Source organism: Rana temporaria, chromosome 10, assembly GCF_905171775.1.
Source record: "Rana temporaria chromosome 10, aRanTem1.1, whole genome shotgun sequence".
In the NCBI taxonomy this organism is placed as follows: Eukaryota; Metazoa; Chordata; class Amphibia; order Anura; family Ranidae; genus Rana; species Rana temporaria.
The window spans coordinates 20968992-20989828 of NC_053498.1; the positions used below are offsets into that span (position 1 = coordinate 20968992).

At 46.0% G+C, this 20837-nt stretch overlaps 1 protein-coding gene across 1 annotated transcript in view; it reads left to right on the forward strand.

The window, feature by feature from the left end:
- XRCC1 (X-ray repair cross complementing 1) overlaps positions 1–20613 on the forward strand; it is a 53921-nt gene extending 33308 nt beyond the window's left edge. The window contains exons 12-18 of the mRNA XM_040327358.1: positions 2265–2352; positions 5265–5439; positions 6429–6486; positions 7925–8061; positions 10015–10105; positions 10231–10306; positions 20224–20613. Of these exons, the coding sequence (XP_040183292.1) occupies positions 2265–2352; positions 5265–5439; positions 6429–6486; positions 7925–8061; positions 10015–10105; positions 10231–10306; positions 20224–20337 (739 nt within the window). The 3' untranslated portion in view covers positions 20338–20613. The remainder of the gene's footprint in view (positions 1–2264; positions 2353–5264; positions 5440–6428; positions 6487–7924; positions 8062–10014; positions 10106–10230; positions 10307–20223) is intronic.
- The last annotated feature ends 224 nt before the right edge of the window (positions 20614–20837 follow it).

A 20837-nucleotide genomic window follows, 5' to 3' on the forward strand; every position in this document is an offset into this window, starting at 1 on the left:
AAAAAGGGACGTCAATTTTGTTTGGGAGCCACATCGCACGACCGCGCAATTGTCAGTTAAAGCGACGCAGTGCCGAATCGCAAAAAGTCCTCTGGTCAGGAAGGGGGTTTAAGTGCCCAGTAAGGAAGTGGTTAAAGTGGATGTAAACCCTCACATATACCCAATGAAGTGAACAGCCTCAGATGATACGCAGAGATAAAACAAATCTCCCTACATAAGTTTTGCTTTTGTACATCTGCTGTCTTCAGCTTTATAGACTGTTAAGAAAGTGCAGGTAGTGTTAGAATTTTCACTTCCTCATTCAGCACTATGAGAGAAGTCTTGGATTACACTGGGAGACAGCTGATTGGAGGAAAGGCACCCCCCCTCCCCCCCTCCAGATAGGCAGAGACTTTCAGAGCTGTCCTGTGAGTAAAGCAGCTTTCTGCTAATCTATTTATAGCACCCACCCTGACACAAAATTCAGGCTGATTTTATCTTGTGTGTCAGAACTTGTCAGAAGTTATCAGGCTGATAACAGAAGAATGGAGCAAAAGAAAGCTATGGGATTTAAATAATAAAAAATAAAAAAACCACTGCAGATATATGTGCCCAGCTCAAATTTCATGAATCTGGTTCACATCCACTTTTAACCACTTTAAGACCAGGCTTTTTTGGTTTACAAATTTAAACCAGTATTTTTTGCTAGAAACTGACTTCTAAGCCCCAAAACATTATCCTCTTTTTTTTTTTTTTGCAGAGACCCTAGGGAATAAAATAGGCGACTCTTTAAATGCCTTTACAGGTTACATGTTTAGAGTTACAGAGGAGGTCTAGCGCTAGAATTATTGCTCTCGCTCTAACACCTCACATGTGTGGTGCGAATAACGTTTACATATGCATGCGCAACTTAGGTATACGTTGACTTCTGTGAATGTGGTGTATTTCCGCGCCAAAATAAAATCAATAATCACAAAGTGAAATAATTACTTATAGTGAAAAGCAGCTCCTCCGTAACAAAATATAGGAATATTGTGCAATGTGATCGGGATGTGGAAGAGGGCGCTAGTGAATACTATCCCAAATGATTGGGATTCCCTCAGTGGGACAAGCCCAATGGGGTACCTGAATGGATTGTATTAGATAAGATTAAACACTCCGGTGAAGAAAAACCATGTAAGGGTTAAATCTCTCCTACATATAGTGCAGTGATTTACCGTACAAATTAGTGACAATTGGTGGTGCAACACCTCAGTGTTGAAGGATAAATGTAAAAATTATTGTGTGACCAATAAGTGGAAAAATTATGAGTTAAACAATAGAAATTAAATAGGTCTCATGAGTGACACCTAAAACCAATAAAAAGTCAATTAGAAAGCACAGTCCATATGTGATTGCCTCCACAAAGTGAATTCAGTCCGAGGAATCATGCAAATAAATCTTGAGTGATACTGCACTGCAGCCACCACCATCTACTGGAACTTCACCCGATGTGCTATGGACAAGGGATATGCTTACCAGAAAGCGTGGCCCCCTTTAATAAAAAGTGGGTCGTTAGGGCTGAGCAGGTCTGAGTGCCTGCACACTATACACCACCCTTCAGACTGCTGCGATCATATGATCAAATGATGTTCAGGATTCCAACCACAAAAATAAACAGGAGATCGCTATAGTGCATTAACGTTTTAATGTAAAATCATGACAATATAAAAGGCTGATTGGCCCCTTACTTGTGAGGGTGCCTGCCTGGCACTAGGACTGCATGCGTCTTTTAAATGGGACCTGGTGGATGTCTCGCAGGTTCCTGGGTGTAGACAGTGTATTCGTTGTTGCAGAGCGATAGCGATAGCGCGGGATCAGCTGGTGAGCGGGGATGCCAGACACGAAACATATGTCGGAGGCTTGTCTGGCATCCCCGCTCACCAGCTGATCCCGCGGCAAGGTCGAGCCATGCTTTGTGTATTTTGTAGACCAGGGGTCCTCAAACTACGGCCCTCCAGTTGTTCAGAAACTACAATTCCCATCATGCCTAGTCATGTCTGTGAATGTCAGAGTTTTGCAACGCCTCATGGGACTTGTAGTTCAGCAACAGCTGGAGGGCCATAGTTTGAAGATCCTTGTTCTAGATACACAGAGCCAGCTTGGGAGCGTGCATGCACAAGGGCTCCCTTAGCAATCGACTTGCTGTGGGGTCCCTTGTCAAGACCTCCCTTATACATTAATAGACATGAAAATCCCCAATATGAGAGGCGCAGAGAATATTTAATGTACTGTTCTCATTTCAGATATTTGATGGCTGGTGCTGAAAGCAGCACTGAAGATGACAGCGAGGACGACTCTCCACCCCGACCAAAAGCCTCAGCACACAGACCAGTACGTATCCCCCATTCTTGCTGACAATTTGCTTTATGTCCAGTACACACATGCATGTTTTTGTTTTTTTTATCCTTGGCTTTTAAAGCTCAACTCCAGCTTTTTATACACTTTACATAGTTTGTTGTCCCTCGCTGGATGTGCTCTATAAACTGCATGTAGCTGAGGCCACATACCGCACTTTTCCTGGCTTGGAGCCGAGACCTTCCTGTCCTTCCTGTCCGAGACCTTCCTGTCCTTTCCTTCCTGTCCGAGACCTGGAACACAATGAAGTCTGTGCGATGCTCAGCCATTCATAGAAAGCAATTGTATTCTAGCAATAAATACAAAGCTTCCTCTGATTGGCTGAGTCAGAGAGGAATCAGAGGAAGCTTTGTATTCATTGCTATTGTAGCATCTGTGTACTTTTCAGTACAGGTGCCATGTTAAATTTAGCTGGGGGATGAGAGAGTTACCTTGCTCTCATCCGTATTGATCTGTTAAATTGGGTTTCTGTCAGCTCTGGGCTGTCCTGTGGTGTCAGAGTTGTTCCAAAGATATCTTCCCATCTTTGGACGGCAGGTGGCGCCAGAGGGGTCCAGGCGGAGCGCCTTTCTCCAGCAGCCAATTAGAGGAGTGTTTCCCTCGCGGGGCATTCTGGGGAGGGGGGTTATTTCTGTGACAGACGCCATTTTTGTGGGTTCTTCGCCCGTTCCAGGTATACCGCGCACCCCTAAAGTGGCCCCCAATTCTGTGGAAAAAACGTTTTTTTGTTTTTTTGTACTTACAGTTTTGGTGTCTTGCGCGGCGTCCATCGGCTGCCTCGTCGGGTCCGCCGTCCTTCTGCGGCTTCGGGTGTCCTCTTCGGCGGGTCCCGCATCCGTCTTTGTCGGGTGTCCTCTTCGGCGGGTCGGGTGTCCTCTTCGGCGGGTCCGATGTCCTTCTGCGGCGTCCTCCCCGCTCGTTTCCCGCCACGAGTTTGAATACTGTGCCGGCATATACCGAGCGCAGTACACTCGTGAATCTTCGGGCAGGTTCGGCAACTGTCGCGCTGACGTCCTGTACGCTCAGGACGTCAGTGCGAGAGGCGCCGAGACTGCCCGAAGATTCACGAGTGTACTGCGCTCGGTATATGCCGGCGCAGTATTCAAACTCGTGGCGGGAAAGCGGGTATCGGCGTATATCGCGCACCCACGATTTTGCCCTGATTTTCAGGGCAAAATAGTGTGCGGTATACGCCGATAAATACGGTAATTATGCCGTCCCAAATCTAACCACCTCCTGAGGGGGTAGTGCTACACTATAATGAGCGCCACTCAGACTTCATTGTGTTCTGAGTATAAGACAGGAAGGTCTCGGCTCCAACCCGGTGCGGTGTGTGGCCTCAGCTACATACAGTTTATACCGCACATCCAACAGCCTCACATGTTAGTGAGCTTGGCCCAAACAAGCTATGCAAAGTGTATGAGAAGCTGGAGTTCAGCCTTTAAAAAGCGAAGGATAAAAAAAAAAAACGCGCCTGTGTGTACTGGACATAAAGCAAATTGTGTATCGGGTATGAGACAGGAAGGTCTCGGCTCACACAGGAACACAGTGCGGTGTGCTGTGTTTTGGGCCTTGGCTACATACAGTTTATACCACACATGTTAGTGAGGGACTTGGTTTGTTTGGGCCCCTTTCCTGCCCAGGCCAATTTTCAGCTTTCAGCACTGTCGCGCTTTGAATGACAGTTTCGCGGTCGTGCGACGTGGCTCCCAAACAAAAAAAAGAGCGACAATTTTGAAAAAAACAACAATGTTTTTTTACCTTTTGCTATAATTAATATCCCAATTTTATTTTTTTAAAAAGCTATTTTTTTTTCTCAGTTTAGGTCGATACGTATTCTTCTACATATTTTTGGTAAAAAAAAATCCCAATAAGCGTTTATTGGTTTGCACAAAAGTTATAGCGTCTACAAAATAGGGGATAGATTTATTAATTTTTTTTTTTTTTTTTTACTAGTAATGACGGTTATCTGAGTTTTTTTTTTGTCAGGACTGCGATATTGCGGCGGACAGATCGCACACTTTTTGACACTATTTTGGGACCATTCACATTTATACAGCGAACAGTGCTATAAATATGCACTTATTACCGTGTAAATGTGACTGGCAGGGAAGGGGTTAACAGTAGGGTGCTATCAAGGGGTTAAATGAGTTCCCTAGGGAGTGATTCTAACTGCAGGGGGAGGGGACTGACTGGGGGAGGTGTCCTTATGTACAAGGGACACACCATCGGTCTCCTCTCCCTGACAGGAAGTGAATCTCTGTGTTTACACACAGAGATCTACGTCCCTGGCTCTGTGACGGGCAATCGCGGGGGGCCCGGCAGACATCGCGGGCACGCGCATTGGGTTCCCAATGATGTGGCGAGTGCGCGCCCCACACTGCGGGAATCGCAGGACGTCATATGACGCCCGCCGGGGGGACGGAGAGTTACTGCGGCCGTCGTATGACAATACGCTGGGCGGGAAGTGGTTTATACAGGGTAAACACATAACAAAGGATCCCCAGAGCACTAAGGAGCTTTCTAAAGACCTAGCAGAAGCTTTTCTTTAGAACCTTTTTGTCCCTGTTTGAATGGCCCTATATAGGAGAAGGGGGACACTGGCTTGACATGTTGTGTGTAAATTCTTGCGTAAGGTCTCTAAAAACAAAATAGTCATGAAATGTTTCATAGATACCCGACTACTAAAATAAGGAAAATATATACAAATCCAGTTCTAAACATTATTAAGATTCTTGCATAAGCCCCATCATGATTGGGTCTCTTTGAAGTCACCAAGGGAAACGGAATGTATTTTTAAGATGTTGGCGGTGGAAGCTGATATAATGAGCGGTCGTCCTAATTCATCCTTCATGTTGTCTTCCTATCTTGTTTTTTTCTGATATCAGAATCCAGACAACAGCCGAACAAACCATAAGACTCAGGGGTCCAGTCCGGCTAAGGCCCAGCCAGCTAAAATAGTGATCAAAGAGGAGGATAGCGAGGAAGATGAGGCGGAGGAGAAACCCAAGAGACTAACAGAGGAGGATTTGTTTGGAGCATCTACAGATGAGGAGGATATGGGTGAGACTTCTTATTTACCACATCCTGTGTCTCCGTGTGCCCCCATTTCCCCCCGCCGTGCGATCGCGTCGGGCCGCGCCAACCAGTAATTGAGGCCGCGGCTTTGCGGCCTTCTGCAGGCCTAAGCTTCCTTTTGTGTTCTGGCGCCATCTTGTGGTGGCCGTTGGCATGACAGACAAGTAAACCAGCAATTCTAATGGAGCTTCCCCAGTGTTTTCACTGCCATCTCCTTCCCTCTAATTAGAACCCCTAAACATTATATATATTTTTTATTCTAACACCCTAGAGAATAAAATGGCGATCGTTGAAATACTTTCTGTCACACCGTATTTGCGCAGCGGTCTTACAAGCGCACTTTTTTGGGGAAAATACACTTTTTTTTATTTAAAAAAAATAAGACAACAGTAAAGTTAGCTCAATTTTTTTTTAGATTGTGAAAGATAATGTTGTAAAGTAAATTGATACCCAACATGTCACGCTTCAAAATTGTGCTCGCTCGTGGAATGGCGACAAACTTTTACCCTTTAAAATCTCCATAGGCGATGTTTAAAAAATTCTACAGATTGCATGTTTTGAGTTACAGAGGAGGTCTAGACCTAGGGCTAGAATAGGGCTTATTTTTAATATGGGGGCGCTACTCACGTATGCGTTCGCTTCTGCACGTGAGCTCGGCGGGACGGGGTGCGTTCCTGGCTCCTAACTTTTTTAGCTGGCTCCTAGATTCCAAGCAAATTTGTCAAACTCTGATATATATAATGTGTGTGTGTGGAGATCCGCCCTGTAGCAGTAAATCTGCTATATGGCGGTCCGGAAGCAGTTAATGAATGACTTTGAAAATTCCTCTTTATACTGGGTGCGTAAATAACTTGGCAGTTGGGTATTTGGGGTACTGGCCTTGAAAATGTCTATTTCCATCCTAGACGTTGGCCTTAGAGATCATGTTAACTAAATTCTGTACAAGTTGTTGATACTTCTGTCGGCCATTACAGGTGGGGGACGCCGTGCTGAAGAGGACTCGGGTGGTGATACAGAGGACGAGCTGAGGAAGTAAGTAGAGCGTCCCTTGCTGGACAGTATTGGCACTATAGGAAACATTTTGGGTTTTATGTCTTTACACCCCCCCGCCACACTCCGGTGCTTCTATCCACTCACCGCTGCGATCAGTGAGTCGGAGAACAGATCCGCCGGCCCGGATGTTTACAGATCCGTCAAAGTCTCTATGATCGTTGGAGGCCAGGTGCGATGTTATGACGTCATGCCCGGGCTCTGCATTCAAACAAATGGCGCCGCCTCGACTGGGAAGCCAAGATCGTTTTTTTTTATTTTAGGCTTCCCAGCCTAGAGGTGAGATGTGGGGGTCTTATTGACCCCATATCTCACTGTAAAGAGGACCTGTCATGCCATATTCCTATTACAAGGGATGTTTACATTCCTTGTAATAGGAATAAAAGTGATCAAAAAAACTTTAAAGTGCCAAACTAAGAAAAGAAAAATGAACAATAAGATTTAAATTTAAAGTCCCCCTGTCCCCGTGAGCTTGCACGCAGAAGTGAACGCATACATAAGTCCCACCTACATATGAAAACGGTGTTTAAACCACACATGTGAGGTATCGCCGTGATCGTTAGAGCGAGAGCAATAATCCTAGCCCTAGACCTCCTCTAACTCAAAACATGTAACCATTAAAAATGTTTAAAGCGTCACCTGTGGGGATTTTTAAGTACCGAAGCTTGGCGCCATTCCACAAGCGTGTGCAATTTTGAAGCGTGGCATGTTGGGTATCTATTAACTCAGCGTAACTTCATCTTTCACATTATGCATTTAATGTCTTGTTTCTTTTTTTTAAAAGCATACCTAAGGTGATTGTAGCCGTATTAGTTTCTAATGTGACAGAGAAAATTGAGTACCGTCCATGATACTTTTTTTTATTTGCACCAACATATAATTTTTCATGGACGAGCTTTCGGGGCGTGTCCCCTTCTTCAAGGTCCAAGCAGTACACTGCTTGGACCTTGAAAAAGGGGACATACCCCGAAAGCTCATCCATGAAAAATTATATGTTGGTGCAAATAAAAAAAGTATCATGGACAGTACTCGATTTTCTCTTTTTAGCATGAAACCGTTTCCTCCCCCCCAAAAAACGTGTTTCGAAACAGTGCGAAATAAAAAGTTGCAACAACCGCCATTGTATTCACTAGGGTCTCTGCTGTGAACTATGGCCAACTTGTGATCATTTTATGGGCAGCCAAATGTAAAAGACCTCCAATCCATCACGCTTGGTTCTGGGAAAAGATGTAAATGGGCACAAGATTGTTTACATCCGTCTGTCCATATACTTGCATGGAACTTCCAATCGGGTCTGTTGGAACAACTGAGAGGCGGAGCTAATCCTAAGGCCTGTGTGAAAGGGGTCATGGTATCCTGGAAATGGTGTTTTTTTTATTTTATTTTATTTCACCCACCTGTGATGTCTGATTCCATTTAGGATGGAGGAGGAGAAGGTGAAGAGAGAAAAGAAGAGCCCAGCTCCAGAAAAGGACGATCCATATGCTGGGTCTACAGATGAGAACACGGATGTGGAGGAGGAGCCAGAAGTGGACCTGCCCATTCCGGATCTTCCAGGTTGGTACAACATGGACAGTAGAGACACGTAACTGACTATTCTACACATTCATTTGTTTCACAGAAAAATCCTAAAACACAGACATGTTTGCTATTGGCCTAAAGACTAACTTCGGTTCTCTTAAAATTGATTTAGACCCCTTTCACACTGGGGCGTTTTTCGGGCGTTATTCGAGCGTTTTTCAGGCGAAGCCTCATCTGCAATCTCAATGTGAAAGCCTGAGAGCTTTCAGAGCCCTTTCACACTGTCAGCGCCCGAAAAAATGCTTGTAAAGCACCGCTAAGACCCTAACGTTTTAGGGCGTTTTTTGCAGTGCCTCAGTGTGAAAGGACAAGGCGTTTTTACAGCGCTTTTAATTCATTTCAATGGAGAGGGGTGTTTTTTCAGCGCCCAAAAGCTGCTCCAAAGATGCTGCTTGCAGGACTCCGAGTGAAAGGGTCCATTGAGATGCATGGAGAGCGATTTATGAGCGTTTTAATAGCGCTATTTTAAACGCTAAAACGCTCTCCATTGAGATGCATGGAGAGCGTTTTATGAGCGTTTTAATAGCACTATTTTAAACGCTAAAACGCTTCAGCGTGAAAGGGGTCCAACGAAATATAATTGCAGCATGTCTCATTTTGTAATTTAAAGCTGAACTCCTGGCAAAGGGCTAAACACAGTTGCCAAAGGATTTGTGTTTCTGTCCATCTAGTCCTGAGATTTATATGGCGTCCTCACACAGCACAGCCTGCTAGATGACACTGCTTACTGTAAATGAATGCAGTGTGTGTCCCATCCCCCTCCCCCAGTCTGCTGACTGGACAGTGAATGAACAGCAGCAGGCTGATGGGCTCATCTTTCTGCTCCCTCCTCCCATCAGCACTTTCCTTCTCAGCACATTTGCATTCATCACACCTGTATGGGTTCCATTTCTGCATTAAATGTTCTTATTTCTTCTGAGAAATCCTCACTTCCTGTTCTTTTGTCTGTAACTCCACACAGTAATGCAAGGCTTTCTCCCTGGTGTGGGGTGTCGTGCTCGCCCCCTCCCTTGGACTACAGGAGAGTCAGGACTAGGGTTGTCCCGATACCACTTTTTTAGGACCGAGTACAAGTACCGATACTTTTTTTTCAAGTAGTCGCCGATACCGAATACCGATACTTTTTTTAAATGTGTCCCCAAATGCAGCCATGTCCCCCCCATATGCAGCCATGTCCCCCACATATGCAGCCATGTCCCCCACATATGCAGCCATGTCCCTCTAGCCATGTCCCTCACATATGCAGCCATGTCCCTCACATATGCAGCCATGTCCCTCTAGCCATGTCCCTCACATATGCAGCCATGTCCCTCTAGCCATGTCCCTCACATATGCAGCCATGTCCCTCACATATGCAGCCATGTCCCTCTAGCCATGTCCCTCACATATGCAGCCATGTCCCTCACATATGCAGCAATGTCCCTCTAGCCATGTCCCTTGATGCGGCGGCGCGATGCAGCGGCGGGGGAAGTATTCTATTTAGGTATTGGGGGTATTTGCGCGAGTACGAGTACTCCCGCAAATACTCGGTATCGGTCCCGATACCGATACTGGTATCGGTATCTGGACAACCCTAGTCAGGACGCCCACTAACACACAGCTCCTTTCTCTATCTGCAACATAGAGAGCGTCCTGACTCTCCTGCTCCCCCTCAAGGGATAAAGTGTACTTTTTTTTTTTTTAAGGAGCCTGGAAAGCATTGCACCAGCAATACTTTCCAGGCTCCTAAAAAAAACTATTTTTATTACCTGCAAAAAATGTGCATTTAAAAAAAATCGAAATAAAAGATCCTTTATTGTTTTAACCCCTTTGCTCTGTGTTAAAAAACAAATTCTGCTTCAATGTTCTGACCCCTCCTTGCTGTGACACTGAAAGGTCACTAATATCATTTATTTATTTTTATTTCCACTTTTTTTTTTTGTAATACAGATCTGTTTACTGGTAAACGTTTTTTCTTATATGGAGAATTTTCGAAGTCTGAGCGTAGGACGCTCCAGCGGTACATTGTGGCTTTTAATGGGTAAGTAGTGTTCATTTAATAGAGTATTATTAAAGCTACTAATTGAACCTAGATAGTATTTATGGTTTCGGCCAAATACATGTGGCCTTCCTTGTAATCCCATTTGTGCTATATTGTCTGTACAGGGAACTGGAAGAATACATGAATGACAAGGTCCAGTATGTGATAACGGCTCAGGAATGGGACGACAGCTTTGAAGATGTGAGTCCTTCTTACCCAGTGTGTTATTTTGTCATTTAGAATGCTCAACACTGAAACCTCCCCACCACTTCACCTTCATGCCAAACCTTCCTCCCCACAGCCTCGCCACCGCAGCTGATCCCCTATCCCCCCCCAACCACCACACCTTCACACAAACCCTAATGCCGCGTACACACGACCGTTTAATATGTCATGGAAAAAAACAAAGTTTCTCTTCCGTTCATGGACGGACACAGCAGCCTTTGACCTTAGGGTATTATATCCACTCCTGGAAGGAAGTGGATATAATACCCTAAGGTCAAAGGCTGCTGTGTCCGTCCATGAACTGAGAGAAATGCATTTTACGGTGAGTACAAAAATCCTATTTTTTCTCAACGTGATTCCTCTCAAGCCTGCCTTGCATACATACGATCATGATAAAAAATGCTCTAGCAAAGCGCGGTGGCCTACAACACGTAAGACGGCACTATAAAGGGGAAGTTCCATTCGAATGGCACCACCCTTTGGCTGATTATGCTAATTTCCCATCTTATAACTTGCTTCTGAGCATGCACGGTTTTTCCCCTGTCGTTAAAGCCTACACACGACCGTTTTTCACGACGTGAAAAACGACTAGAAAAAATAGAGCCTGTTCTAAATTTGTAATGCCCATTTTTCTCGACGAGAAAAATGCTCTGGAGCCTACACGCGGCTGTTTTTAACGACCAATTTAAAAAATTGCATTTTTCTGAAAAACGGTTGTGTGTACGCTGCATAACTCTCACCACCGCAACTAACCCCATCCTTCTTTTTTTTTTTTTTTTCCACACCACCCCTTTACACAAACCCTAATGCCTCGTTTCCACTGAGCGGATCGGTTCAGGTCGCTTAGAATGAAACGGGTTAGAATGGTCCGGTCTATTCTGCTGAGCATTTCCACTGCAAATCAGACCATCCGGGACCATGCAAGGTTTAGAAAAAAAGCCTAGCACGTCCACCAATCAGTGAGATGTATTTGTAGGTCCGCCCTAATGGAACCGTTCCATTCTCTATGGCCCCACATCTGAAGCAGGACCCAGAATGGTCCGGTACGGTTCGCTTTTATGGCACGCTTTCATAATGGAAACACCCAAAAAAGCGTACCGAACCGATCCGCTCAGTGCAAACGAGGCATAACTCTCACTTCACCACTGCTCCTGACCCACAATCCTATCCCTTTGCTCTCGCCACCGGTCCCACTGACCAAACGACTGCCTCTGCACTGACACGTGCCTCAGAGCCCACTCCCACTTTATCAATCTGCATCTCTGGGGTCCCCACCATTGCAGTGACACCCATTTATTGAACAGGCAAACATTTGGTATAGTTGAAATAAGTAATTATTTTCCGTGCTATGTTAAAAAGGTATGGCTGCTGCCTACCCCAAAAGGTTGAATTGGTAAGATGGTTATATAGGGGGAGGGGGTAAATTGGCACTGCCCACAGTCTAGTAGATATTGGTATTGGAAAAGCGAATACAATTACTAAACAAAATCAGTGATTATGTTGAGAAAGTTAAAAAAGAAAACCCTCTAGTGAAGTGCACTGCCTCTTAAAATCATAAACCACACAAACAATATCAATATCGTATGCAAATCCCGTAAATGATGAATTGCACATATGCCATCCTGTAATAAAGTGCTATATGTGCTTGTAGTGCAAACAAATGTCGGAGGTCCAGGATGCTGTGGCCAATCGGAAGGCTAATGGTTTGTCACCCCATTTCTGTTTAACCACCCTGGCGGTATGTCAGATTTTCTTTATCGTACATCACGGGACACAGAGCGGCATATTCATTACTATATGGGTTATATGGAGTACCTTCAGGTGATGGACACTGGCAATCTCAAAAACAGGAAGTGCCCCTCCCTATATAACCCCCTCCCATAGGAGGAGTACCTCAGTTTTTACGCCAGTGTCTTAGGTGTTGGTCATGGTTTAGCTTGCCTCCACATCCTTGGGATTAAGGTGGGCTAACCGGTTCTGTCCAAAGGCCTCAGTGCTAAAGTGGTCAGCAACCGGACCCCAAACCATTGGGGTATAGCCCATAATGCTTTCTGTCACAGAGAGCTGGACTCTGGGCCCAGAACTTAGAAACCTTTGGGGGCCTAATGTTTCTGTTGCCAGGGTGCTATATGGGCCCAGGACAGTGGATCCTTCATAGGAACCCAGGGCCTGAAGGTCTAGACGCCCCACGGAGATGGGGGAAGATTGGACCTCTTGCTGTGCAAAGTCCTGCGGCATGGAGCAGGTAAGTGAAGGGGAAACTTGCGGAACTTGGTTCGCAGCAGGTTTTGTCTGGGGGAAGGTCACAGCGGGACATGCCTATGGTTTATGCGCTGCATCTGGCAAGGTGAGTCACATATCTTAAGATAGGATGACTCTATATGTGTATAATCCCCATAATTGTGACCTCCCTGGTAGTATTGCAACTGTGCTAGAAAGCATTGAAAAAGGGCCTGTGTGTTTAGTGACAATTCTCTCTAAGAGAAGCCCCTGGGAATCTACTGAGGTTTCTTATGAAAGGGAGTGAATGCTCCTACCTGCAAGCCTGCTCAGAGAGGTCCAGGCGGTTGCTGCAGAAAAATAAATGCCGCTCTGTGGATCCTGGCCTGGACGGCAGGATCAGCCTCTGACCTCCTCGTGTGGGCCTCCCCCCCCCCCCCCCCCCCCGCCGGCGGGCGCGCGCGCGTCCCCGTGATATGGGCGCAATTTCGCGCCGTTTTTCTGAAGGGGAAGGGCGGGCCTGTAGGTAAAAGGAAGGGGCGGCCCTTCCAAAAGAGTTCCCAGCTCAGTGATGTGTTGGAACTGAGAGAGGAAGGACCAGAGCGGCAGAGTGGGGCGCCGAGGACACACAGTGGCCAAAGAAAAGTATTAGTCTTCAAAAAGACTGTCTTTCACCCTAAAGATAGGGTTTCTTTTTTCTTTTTCTTTTCAGCAGTTTTTATTGGCAAATACTACTAAAGGGGGACAGAATGGTTTTTCTTTCTTTGGTTTAAAAAAAAAAAAAAAAAAAAAAAAAAAAGAAACAAACCAAGATTAATAAGGAAAGGCATTTTTTTTTCCCCCAGAAAGGGTTTGTGGGCAACAACTATTTATTTTCCCAAACACCATTAAGTAGCGGGCGTACCTCGGTATTGTACCATGGCATCTGGTTCGGAGGGTACAAAAGGTGGGGATTCCCCCAGAGGGTCCGGGGTCTCGGACAAAGTCTTACCGCTACTTTCCCCAGAAGGAGCCTTGGTGAGACCATCGGGATCTGGGGCTGGAGCTGGCACGGGTCAGTCCAACCCTAGGGTGGTCACGGACGAGGTACTGTCCACCTCTCTAAAGGAGATGGAAAAAAGAATGGAAAAAATGATAGCCAAGGCTATGCGGGGCAGAAAACGGAATAGATCTCCGTCGCCCGAGCGTGAACCCTCAGATGAGGAGGTCCCTTCCGCAGAGGAATGGGAAGACCTCTTGGACAAGGACCAAGTAGGTTCAGGGATCGAGGATCCGGGTACGGAGGAGTCTGGCGCAGCCTCCCAAGGGGAGAGCTGGTGGGTTCAAGTTTTAACAGACTTGGTCCATAGGACGTTCAAATTGCCAGTACCAGATCTCCAAGTATCAACGGTCTCAGCTTTGGGCTCACTAAGAGCGCCTCAAACCAATGCGGTTTTTCCGATCCATCCTCTACTAGAGGAAGTTATGTTCCAAGATTGGGCCAAGCCAGATAGAATCTTTGTACCACCAAAGAGATTCTCTGCCTTATATCCTATGGAAGAGAAATTTTCCAAGATATGGGCAGCCCCGGCTGTAGACGCAGCCATCTCATGTGTTAACAAGTCTTTAACATGCCCTGTAGAAAACATACAGGTGTTCAAGGATCCGGTTGATAAACGCTTGGAAACGCTACTTAAAACCTCCTTCACTACTGCAAGGGCAGTAGTGCAGCCAGCTGTGGCTGCAATTGGGGTTGCGCAAGCATTATCGGATCAAGCTAAGCAGATGCTTAAACTTATTCCTGCCCAGCAGGCAGAAGAATTTTCGGACGTCCCTAGGGCCATACGATTTACGGTAGATGCGATTAAGGATTCGATCCAGCAAGCGTCACGTCTATCATTATCCCTTATCCATATGAGAAGACTCTTATGGTTAAAGAGCTGGGAGGCAGAGCCCCCATGCAAGAAGCTCCTGGTAGGGTTCCCCTTCCATGGAGGACGACTCTTCGGAGAAGACCTGGATAAATACATTCAGACCATTTCAAGCGGAAAAAGTACTCTTTTGCCCACCAAGAAGAAGTTTCGGGGGCCTGCGTTTAAACGACAGTACTCCCCTGGGCAGGGGCCCTCCAATACCAAACAGTATCGACGGCCTCCTGCAAGATCAAATTTTAACAAGTCGCAGGGACAGGCCAGCGCAGGCAAGAAGCAGTGGTTTCGCAAGCCAGCAAAGCCAGCCCCCAAGCCGGCCTTATGAAGGGGCGCCCCCACCCTCGAAGGTGGGGGGAAGACTGCGTCTCTTTACAGAGGTTTGGGAGGCCAGCATTCCCGACAAATGGGTACGGTCCTCCGTGGCTACAGGCTACAAACTAGACTTCCTAAAGTTTCCTCCTCCTCATTTTCAGGAGTCAAGAGTACCAAACGATCCGAAGAAGGAAGCCGCATTAATAGCGGCATTGAATCATCTACTCTCTCAGGAGGTAATAGTAGAGGTACCAGTCCAAGAACAGGGGCTAGGTTTCTACTCCAACCTATTCATTATCCCAAAGCCCAACGGCGATGTCAGGCCAATTTTGGACTTAAAAATGGTAAATGCATACCTAAAGGTCCGCTCATTTCGGATGGAATCCGTGCGGTCAGCAGTTGCCGCACTTCAGAAGGACGATTTTATGGCATCCATAGACATAAAGGATGCTTACCTTCATGTTCCAGTTTACCAGCCACATCAAAGATTTCTACGCTTCTCGGTGGCTCTACGTCATTTCCAATTCATGGCGCTTCCCTTCGGGTTGGCTACGGCCCCCCGGGTGTTCACGAAGGTCCTAGCTCCAATCCTAGCCAATCTAAGGATTCAAGGGGTCACAATCCTAGCATACCTGGACGACCTCCTAGTCATAGATCACTCGTCTCCTGGCTTGAAACAAGCAGTGGCCCTCACAGTTCAGTACCTCGAGAGGTTCGGCTGGGTCCTAAATCGAGAAAAATCAGCATTCCAGCCCACAAGGCAGTTGGAATATCTCGGCATGAGATTAGACACAGAACAACAGAGGGTGTTTCTGCCTCTGATAAAAGTCAAAGCCATCAAGGAATTAATTCTACTGGTTCTAAGCAAGAAGGAACCAACTGTTCGCCTATGTATGCGGTTACTAGGCAAGATGGTGGCCACATTCGAGGCGGTACCGTACGCCCAGAGCCACACTCGCATCCTGCAGGCAGCCATCCTGTCAGCCTGGAGCAGGAGGCCACAGGCCTTAGATATCCCTTTGCCGCTCTCATCAAGAGTCCGACAAAGTCTGGGTTGGTGGTTAGACCCTCAGAATCTACTGAAGGGGAAGTCTTTCAGCCCAGTGGCTTGGAAGATAGTGACCACAGACGCCAGCCTAACAGGCTGGGGAGCAATTTTGGATGGTTGCACTCGCCAAGGCACTTGGGCAAAGTCAGAGAAGCAGTTGCCCATCAACATCTTGGAGCTCAGAGCTGCTCGACTAGCCCTCAGGGCTTGGACGTCCAAGTTGCAGGGGTTCCCGGTGAGAATTCAATCGGACAATGCCACGGCAGTGGCATACATAAATCACCAAGGGGGAACCAAGAGTCAAGCCGCTCAGAGAGAGGTGAGCTTGATTCTCCTATGGGCAGAAGCTCATGTGCCCTGCATATCGGCGATATTCATTCCAGGAGTGGACAACCTTCAGGCGGACTTTTTAAGTCGCCAGACTCTGTTGCCGGGGGAATGGTCTCTACATCCACAGGTCTTTCAGACACTCTGCCAGAGATGGGGAGTGCCGGACGTGGACGTCATGGCATCAAGACTCAACAAGAAGCTAGACAGGTTCATATTCCGCTCAAGGGATCCGATGGCCTGCGGAACCGATGCGCTGGTTTGCCCTTGGCATCAGTTCAGACTACTTTATGTATTTCCCCCGCTCCAGTTACTACCCCGCCTGCTGCGCAGGATCAGGGTGGAGCACATACCAGTCATCCTGGTAGCTCCAGCATGGCCCAGAAGGGCATGGTATTCACTAATCCTAAAGATGGTAGTGGGAGACCCTTGGACTCTTCCTCTACGGCCAGACCTGCTATCGCAAGGTCCGATCCTCCACCCTGCCTTACGGCATCTAAATTTGACGGCCTGGAAGCTGAATCCCTGATTCTCAGGGGTAGAGGTCTGTCTCAGAAAGTAATCTCTACCCTAATCAGAGCCAGGAAACCGGTCTCTAGGGTGATTTATTACAGGGTCTGGAAGGCCTATGTAGGCTGGTGTGAGTCCAAGCGATGGCTTTCTCGCAAGTTTACCATCGATAGAGTATTAAGTTTTCTCCAGCTAGGAGTGGATAAAGGACTGCATTAAGCACAATCAAAGGACAGATTTCAGCTTTGTCAGTGTGGTTTCAGCGGCCGCTGGCCACCCACTCGCTAGTTAAGACCTTCCTTCAAGGGGTCTTACGTATTAATCCTCCAGTTAAATCCCCGCTTTGTCCGTGGGATCTAAATCTTGTTCTGTCAAGTTTACAGAAACAACCTTTTGAGCCGTTGGCTGAAATTCCTTTGGTTTTACTGACAAGGAAGTTAGTATTTTTGGTCGCCATAGTTTCCGCCAGAAGAGTATCGGAACTGGCAGCCTTATCCTGTAAGGAACCATATCTTATTTTGCATAAGGACAGGGTCGTTCTCCGCCCTCATCCTTCCTTCCTACCAAAGGTTATATCCAGTTTTCATCTAAACCAGGATTTGGTATTACCATCCTTCTTTCCTAAACCTACTTCCAGAAAGGAAGGGTTGCTGCATACCTTGGATATTGTCAGGGCCATGAAGGCCTATCTTAAAGCTACAGAGAAGATCCGGAAAACAGATGTGTTGTTCATTTTACCGGATGGGCCCAAGAAGGGGCAGGCAGCTGCAAAATCCACCATCTCGAGGTGGATTAAACAGTTAATCACTCAGGCCTACGGCTTGAAAGGGTTGCCTCCTCCGTTATCATTAAAGGCTCATTCTACTAGGGCCATGGGCGCCTCCTGGGCAGCACACCACCAGATCTCTATGGCTCAAGTTGCAAGGCGGCAACCTGGTCTTCTGTCCACACGTTTACAAAATTCTACCAGTTGGACGTAAGAAGGAATACGGATACAGCCTTTGGGCAGGCAGTGCTGCAGGCTGCAGTTTGAGACCCTCGGATTCCGGGGGGCTCCCTTTTGAGTTAAATTTAAAAATTTATTTTTTCTCAACTAAGTTGGATTTATTATGATTTGAGTATATCTCTAAATTAAATCCTTTTGTCTTAGGAAGATGTTCTCCCTCCCCTCATTGTAAGCATTGCTTTGGGACATCCCATATAGTAATGAATATGCCGCTCTGTGTCCCGTGATGTACGAGAAAGAAAAAGAGATTTTTAATACAGCTTACCTGTAAAATCTTTTTCTTGGAGTACATCACGGGACACAGAGCTCCCACCCCTCTTTTGGGGACCATTTTGGGAGGCATACTGCTTGCTACAAAACTGAGGTACTCCTCCTATGGGAGGGGGTTATATAGGGAGGGGCACTTCCTGTTTTTGAGATTGCCAGTGTCCATCACCTGAAGGTACTCCATATAACCCACATAGTAATGAATATGCCGCTCTGTGTCCCGTGATGTACTCCAAGAAAAAGATTTTACAGGTAAGCTGTATTAAAAATCTATTTTTTGCGTCTCAAAGCGGTACAATTGTTTTGCATAGAAATTTGGCGTTTTATATTTTAGGCCTGTAATTCTTAGTAATAACTCACTTAAATCTGTCCAAACCAGAGTCTAGTAGACATCCCGGGTGTGATAAAGTTTGAAACACAAAAATCATAAATTATAATAAATAACTATAAATAATTATAAAAAATATTAATAAAATGATTTTCCCCCACTATTCACCATCGCTCAATTCTGCAGGTGTTCTTATTTACTATCGCTGTTTTTATAGCTGGTCTCAAACCACTTTTGACATAAACGGACACTTTTCGGTTGCTATGTATAATCTCAAGTTTCCAGGCAGAATGAACAGTGGGCCAGATTCAGATAGATCAGCGGATCTTTAGATCCGCGTAACCTATCTGATTTACGTTACGCCGCCGCAAGTTTTTGAGGCAAGTGCTTTATTCAGAAAGCACTTGCCTCTAAAGTTGCGGTAGCGTATCGTTAATTTCCCCAGCGGAATTCAAATTCCGTGGCTAGGGGGCGTCCCCGCGCCGATCGAACAGCGCATGCGTCGTCTGCAAATTTTTCCAGCGTGCATTGCTCCAAATGACGTCGCAAGGACGTCATTGGTTTCGACGTTAACGTAAATTACGTCCGGCCGTATTCGCAAACGACTTACGCAAACAACGTAAAAAATTCAAAACTCGCGCGAGAACGACGGCCATACTTAACATAGGATACGCCGCACTTACCCCTCCTATAGCAGGGGTAACTTTCCGCCGGAAAAAGACGAACGCAAGCGACGTAAAAAAAAAAGCGCCGGGGGGTCGTTCGTTTCTGAATCGGCGTAAATGCTCATTTGCATATTCGACGTGTAAAAGATACGGAAGCGCCACCTAGCGGCCAGCCTGGAATTGCAGCCTAAGATCCGACGGTGTAAGTCACTTACACTTGTCGGATCTTCGGCATATCTATGCGTAACCTGATTCTATGAATCAGGCGCATAGATACGACCGACGGAACTCAGAGATACGACGGCGTATCAGGAGATACGCCGTCGTATCTTCTTTCTGAATGCGGCCCACTGTGTGTGTGTGTATATATGTATATGTATATGTATATGTGTATATATATATATATATATATATATATATATATATATATATATATATATATATATATATATATATACATACATATACATATACATATACATATACATATACATATATATATATATATATATATATATATATATATATATTATATAAACTGCATGCAGGGCACTGGACAAAACACTGGGGACAAAAGGGATGTGAAATGATTTCACACAGTAATGTAATCTAGAAGAGTATAGTGTACTGTATGTGTTATGAACTTTGTAATTTTTGAATTTGCCGCCAGGCTCCGCCCCCTTGCTTCGCAACGCTCGCAGGGAACGGAGCCTGGCACACAGAGGCATCGGGGGGGACATCGCAGGATCCTGGGGACACGGTAAGTATACTACACCAGGGTCCTGCAATGCAATCCCGAGTGTGGCTCGGGGTTACCGCTAATGGGACTGAAATGTAACCCCGAGCCACACTCGAATACCGCCAGGGAGAATAAATCGCATGCGATTTTTTTTTTTTTTTTTTTTTTGCAGTGCGATTTGAGCCTATTCATTTTGGTATGGGCTCAAATTGCACCACAAAGGTATCAGTAATTGGTTTCAGCGCGTACTTGAGCACAAGTATTGGTGCTTGTAGGTGACAAACAGGTATTGGTACAACCCTAGTATGTTAGTGTCATTTAAAGCAGTGGTCATCAACCCTGTCCTGCAGGGCCCACTAACAGGCCAGGTTTTATGTATTACCTTGGGGAGAAGCAGTCTAGAATACTTCAGTCACTGAGGAGCAAATGATATCAGCTGTGATGTATTTCAGTTATCTTGCAAACCTGGCCTGTTAGTGGGCCCTGCAGGATAGGGTTGATGACCACTCATTTAGAGTGCTCACTAATGGCTTTCACTAACTTCTTCTGCTTCCTTTCCAGGCTCTCAACGATAACTGTAATTTGTCATTTGTCCGTCCACGCTGGATCTACACCTGCAACGAGCGACAGAAATGTGTCCCCCACCAGCCATATGTTGTGGTGCCCCTGGCATAGCGAACGTGGAGCTTTTGTATAGATACAAGTTCGCCTACGGTATTGGCGGCACACTGTACTTTATGGTCAATTGTAGGTCACCCAAGCTAAGCCGTGTCCTGCTGACCCGACACTTAATGGACAGACGTGATCCTCCCTTTACATACCCATATGTGGCTATTGAATGGGCGCAGTACGTATGGTTTACAGGCCTCAATTTGTTTCTTTATTTAAAATGGAATTCCAGTTAAAAATAAGAATCACCTCAAGCTTCTTATAAATATTGATACACTTTCATATTATGCAGTACTTCCAAATCATTTCCTAGACTTTTCAATTTACCTGTTGCTCTTGTGAGCTGCCAGTATTGATCAAGAGGTCAGTTCATGGCCATCAACGTTCTATTGTTGTCATTGATTTGCAGTCCAGGTTCGTTTTGTCAGCCCTCCGCATCTTCCCCGTCTAGTTATATCTGCAGGATGATGATGCTGCACGTTGGATGCTTCTTTATATGCACAACG